Source organism: Myotis lucifugus, unplaced genomic scaffold, assembly GCF_000147115.1.
Source record: "Myotis lucifugus unplaced genomic scaffold, Myoluc2.0 scaffold_70, whole genome shotgun sequence".
NCBI lineage: Eukaryota > Metazoa > Chordata > Mammalia > Chiroptera > Vespertilionidae > Myotis > Myotis lucifugus.
In genome coordinates this window covers 1,148,464-1,154,463 of record NW_005871118.1, presented here as the reverse complement: position 1 = coordinate 1,154,463, position 6,000 = coordinate 1,148,464, and the positions used below count along the sequence as shown (strand labels likewise).

Genomic DNA, 6,000 nt, shown 5'->3' with positions numbered 1-6,000 from the left:
TTAATCTCTCCCCCCTGTTGTTGTAAATTACTTATGCCAACACTGGGTCCAAGTTGTCCTTAAAAGTGAAAACTGTAAATACTTTCTATACTTACAGTTACATCACTGTCCCATTTAATACATGTTTGCAGACACTAGGCTTTATCTGTGAGACGCTCTATTTTTATTTGTAAAATATGAATTAAACAATATTAAGAGTTCATTTAAATCCATCTTAGCACAGAATTTGCCTACAAATCTCTACAAACATACTTAACACAGTTGATTTAGAAATGTAAACATTTATTTAAAAGTAGCTATCAAGTTATAAAAGAATACTTGCTTAAAATCATAAAAATAGTATAATTCCTTTTAAACAGATAATATTTTCCCTACAATTGGCTTTCATTGAAATATATTATCTTTTAAAAACCCCAGTATCTTTTCATTGTTGAGCATCGCAGGCTTTCCGAATTATTAGGATGCCTTAGACACTGGCTATTTTACTAGAATAATGACAGGCTACTTTGTACAGTCACTGTGTTTAGGATTTGGGATAGCAGGTCGTCTTCTTTCCTTTTCAGTAATTGATCAGTCCCGTCGTCGGTGCCGCAGCTGATCCTTCTTCAATTCCAGAGGCTTCCTCTGGTGCCTGCGGCCCCTGACAGTGGTACTTCACTTTAAGGGGTTTGTTCGGGTGCCAGACCAAGTGAATACGACAGGAAATGATTTCCTAGAAAATAGGGGTTTTAAAACATTAAGAGCTGCAAAAAATTCTGGTAAAAACAAGTCTACGTATAATGTTGTGTTTTACCTGTGTTGAGAATTCATGGAGTAGGACTGTATAGTCAAAATCAATGGCATCCTCATCTGTTTTCTAGAGAAAGGAAAAAAGAGTTAGTGTAACAAACTGGTAGGTGTAGATCAGCTCAGAATTTGGAAGGCTTATCTTATAAACCGGGTGATGCCTGGACTCTCCTTCTGTCTCTTGGATTTTAGCCATGTTTCCCTTGGGTAGGATCCTGCATCAAGATACGGAAGTCATGGATTCTTATTGTTTGGTCACTGAGTTCTATGACAATCTATTGACTGTCACTTTTTTTCTAATACTTATGGTTTTTGATGGAGGCTAAGGTCGGTGGGGATAGGGAGAATCTTTTGGCAACCTTAGGAATTAGGTACTGTATATGCACCTCAAGCTGATATGTTAGCCCTGATGTGCCAGGCAATAAGACAAGGGGTAGGGCAGCCAGTCCTTTGAGGCTGCCACATGGGCCAGGTTCTGTGCTAAGCGCTGGAGTCAGGTTTTCATGTAATTCTGACTGCCTTACAAGAGTTCGTGTTATGAGCCTCATTTTACAAGGGAGATAGCTTGAGGTTGCAGCTAGTAAATGGCAAATGGGGATTCGAACCCAGATCTACTGACTCCACTGTCCGCACTGCCTCTTCAACCAGTGCACTGCTTATTTGTAAAGTGGCAGGCAATCTTTCTCACCTCTTATTCACTTGATTTCTGTAAGTTTTACTAGTAACTAAACCAATTTCCTATTTTATTTTTGACACTTCCTGGTTTTTTGGTGGGTTTTTTTGGTGGCGGGGGGAGTGGAAGCTAGGGTCCTTATCTATTGTAAAAATGGAAGGGAAGAAAATAAAATAAATTCAACTTGGATTATAATTTTTTAAAATATATTTTTATTGATTTCAGAGAGGAAGGGAGAGGGAGAGAGATAGAGACATCAATGATAAGAGAGAATCATTGATTGGCTGCCTCCTGCATGTCCCCCACTGAGGATTGATCTTGCAACTCGGGCATGTGCCCTGACTGGAATCGTGACCTGGTTCATAGGTCCACACTCAACCACTGAGGCACACTGGCCGGGCCATAGTTTTAATTTTATAATTTCAATCTACTAGGTTTTATTGAGACTATTAATGTAAAAAAGCAAAGTCAAACAAAAGGATTTGATATTAAATTTTGCTTAAAATGATGGAGATTTTTACAAACCATGAACTTTCCAGCAGGTGGGGAGGGTGCTAGAGGGAGAGGAAATGAGAGGGCCTGGTTTGATCAGAAATTGACTTTTTTCTGTGTATCTGCATCATGGGTAGATTTCCTTCCCTCCTGCCTGGCAGTGAACATGCGAATAGTCAAAGCAAGTATCTGAGGCACAGGCTGTACAGTCAGAACTCATGAGAGGATACCCAGTGTCGCTTTTATAAAAAAACAGTTTCTGGAGACCCCAGTGGTCAGTTTGGCATTGTTGGGTTTAAGGGTGTAGGTAGCCTTGCTTGACCTTCGTCTGGTAACTATCTTGACCTTAAAAGGAAATGGTGGCCTCAAGATGGCCCATACCAGCAGGCCACTGCGTTGTATGACTTGTCTCAAGCTTTTGTGCTGCCCGCACTATTTCTCAAGGCCTCTCTATTAACCATGTATTCTTCTATCATAAAAAAATTGGTTTTCCTTATAAACAACATGTTTTTCAGGTCAATGCTTTCTTATTCTGTTTCTGCAAACAGCATTTCTGAATCATGGCTGTCTACAGATTTGAGGCAAAAAAAAAAAAACAGGCAAGTCTGGAAACTGGGATTCCAACTCCATTTGACAAACTATTCTGCTACAGTGTTACCCATTTTTTCATACAAAAAAACTGGATTATTATAATGCTTGGAAACCAGGTACCACTTCGTGAAGACCCTCCTCAGTGAGGTCACTGAAACAGACCCTTGCATTTCTGTTTTATGGGTTATTCCTCCTCCAGGTGGAAACACCCTTAAACCAAACAAAACAGCGGGGCTTTTTACAGAACTACAGAGGGGACAGTGTACACCCCAGCCGGCAAGGTATTCCAGGGTTAAACTGTCCTCGCCGAATGGAGCTCTGCCAAGAAGTCATTATTTTTAATATTATTCAGAAATAATCTCCTTGGCGTCTATTCAAATCGTCACAAAATGCCACATCATTATAGTCCAAATTGACGGTGATTTTCTGTGACATTTTCTGGTAACTCAGCACTTTAATCTTCCTAGAGGCAGACTGGAAGTATTTTGTTTGTTCCCTTTTATTTTTGCACCACCCCTCTGCCTCCACCCCTACCCAATCCCCCCAAAAAAGAGAGAATGATCCTTAGAAGAACCAGTGTGGTTTTAGTAGAAAGTGAGTAAGCTCAGGCTATTAATATAAAGTAGATGTCTTAGCTGAATACATAAGGTAGATAAGATGGTTTCTGTAATGTGCCTTGGCCACCCGGGGCCTCTTTCGACAGCAGGACTTGAATTGATTGATAGTGACGGGCTGCAGATTAGGTAGTCTGGGTTGCTGACAATGTCTGGTGTTGATAAGAGTTGGAACAATGCTCAGATTTACTATTCTCAATTCGTATTAAAGGCAAGAGTGTAGGGAAAGTCCTTGTCCTTTTTCTTTTTCTCTAGCCAGCAAGTATCTCCCCTGCCCTTGGCATAGTCCTCATGGTATTGGGAATGACATCCGTTGTTCGGTTCTAACGCAATAATTGTGCCAGTAAGATGGTCTTACATTGGTATTCAATCCTTTCTTTCATAGCCCGCACGCCCCTCAAACTTTGCTTATATGAAGCTGTGGGTTTATAAGCCTGCACTTCCTGACACACTTGCATTGAAATGTGAGTTTAACCCTAAGTGTAAAGATGGTAATTCCCACCCAGAAAGCATTTGGAAAAACAATAATCGCTATACTTTCCGAGCTACCAAGGGCCACAGAGCACCTCCAGTCACTTGCTGTTTCTGTGCTGGACGGCCGTGGCTTTATCAGCCCTGCCATCCTGCTTCTAGTCTCTCGGGACAGTACCTAGATTTTCTGATCTTAGTGACTTTTTAAAAATTGTTGCTTGCCCTACCTGATTTGGCTGAGTGGATAGTGTTGGCCCGTGGACTGAAGGGTTGCGGGTTTGATTCCGGTCAAGGGCATGTACCTTGGTTGCAGGCTCTATCCCTGACCCCCAGTCAGGGTTCGTGCCGGAGGCAACCAATCGATGTGTCTCTCTGGCATGATGTTTCTCTTTCTGTCTCTCCCGATCCCTTCTACTCTCTAATAATCAATAGAAAAATATCCTTAGGTGAGGATTAACAAAATAAAATAAAAATAAAAATTATTGTTGGCCCTGGTTGGTGTGGGTCAGTCAGTAGGAGTGTCATCCCATACACTGAAAGGTTCCGGGTTTGATTCCCAGCCTGGGCAAATGCCTAGGTTGCGGGTTCAGTCCAGTCAGGACCTGTGATTGTGGAGCATGTGGGAAGCTACCGCTCAATGTTTCTCTTTCTCTCTCTTTCTCTTCCCCTCCCCCTCTAAAATGCAGTGAAAATCACTGCTTTTTGTTATGTTGCTGCTTTGGCTGAAAGATCACAGGAATCTTTAGTGGCCACCGAATGGCAGAATTTAAAAATAAGAGAACTCTGAGCTGAAATGGGTTATCAACCTTGAAACCAAATTTCCCAATTCAGTGATTTAGATTTATGTTAGCTTCAAGGACTTCAGTAAATCCTCCATTAATGGGCCCTAAGAGATGAAGTAATTTGTCTTGGGTGACCCAGCAAGTCAGTTACATATTCACTTATTCATCCAAAACCCAAACCCCACAACTCTCAAGCTCCTAATCTGTGACACTGTTTCTGACGAACCAGCATTTTTGTTTTCCACGACTCCATTGTTCCTACTTTCCCACGTGCAGGGTGGTTGAGGGACATGGATAGACAGATAACGGCCTGGCTAGAACGGGAGAGAAATGGGCTGCTCCCGCACTGTGGTATGTCCTGGTGCTTATTTTGGCAATGTGTCATGCACAACTGTAAGAGAAAGGAAAACACTGATGTTCAAAGATCCTAATTTCCTCTCTGTTGTCTCTGTGTTGATTGGCCCCTGTTGAGTTTTCCTCTCATTATTTCCTTGAGTTCATTATCTTGGCACCGCCTTCCACACCGTAAACAAAGTTTCGCCTGACTTCTCAGGGCGGAAGACTCTTGTTAAGGATATGATTGTCTTGGGAGAAGAGCGAGAAAGAGGGAGAGTGTTTTATCTAGTTATATAGCAACAACCAATTGAGTGGTAATTTCTATTAAAAAGCACTATTTAAAAGGAAAGAAGCGTCTATCTAGAGAAAAACTGTGTTTGTAGTCGTCTGATCTACAAGTGGCCTCTGCAAGGCCCACCAGAGTGTTAGGGGCATTCCTAGTGCTGACGTGATGCAAGAGTGCAAGGATCCATCCATGGGTGAATGCACTGCTTCACACAGCATGAAGGAAGTGATTTGTAGACATTTATACTTGCGGTCAGCTCAGCTTGCCTCTCACAGTAGTTGATTTTGTTTACTCTGGAAATGCCTCTCTCTCTACATCACACTTGCCTGACAAGAACTCCAACCCTGGCTCACTCCATGCCCTCACCACCCAGCCAAGAGGGACTGGTCCTCCTCTAACTCCACGACCACAGATGACCCCGGGGCCTGCAGTGCCCTGTGATGCTGAAGTCCTTGCACTCCCAAACCTGTCTCATGCTTGCTCGCAGCTGGTGGCTGCCTCACTTTTCACTTAGAAGACATAAGCCAGGGGTCCTCAAACTTTTTAAACAGGGGGCCAGTTCACTGTCCCTCCGACCGTTGGAGGGCCGGACTATAGTTAAAAAAAAAACTATGAACAAATTCCTATACACACTGCACATATCTTATTTTGAAGTAAAAAAACAAAACGGGAACAAATACAATATTTGTATTGGCATGTGGCCCGCGGGCCATAGTTTGAGGACCCCTGACATAAGCCGTTTGAAATAGAACTTCCACACCTACCACCATGCCATCCACCCTCCTCCCAGCATCTCGGCCACTCTTCTCTGCCTCCTGCCCAGGTGCACTCTCCACGGTCCTGCCTCAGATCATCTGGATTGATCTTACCTGCTCTTGCCTGCTCAGAGATATTAACTCCAACTATCTCCTTCCTACAAGTCCACTTTGCCCCCTCTCCTGGATTTTTCTCATCAACATATAAATCTGC

At 42.7% G+C, this 6,000-nt stretch overlaps 1 protein-coding gene across 1 annotated transcript in view; it reads right to left on the bottom strand.

Moving 5' to 3' along the window:
- The window catches only part of RARRES1 (retinoic acid receptor responder 1), a 33,483-nt gene continuing 27,483 nt past the window's right edge, over window positions 1–6,000 (bottom strand). Inside the window, exons 6-7 of the mRNA XM_006090338.3 lie at window positions 794–856; window positions 1–712 (exon numbers count right to left, since the gene is read on the bottom strand). Coding sequence (XP_006090400.2) covers window positions 560–712; window positions 794–856 — 216 coding nt within the window. The 3' untranslated portion in view covers window positions 1–559. The remainder of the gene's footprint in view (window positions 713–793; window positions 857–6,000) is intronic.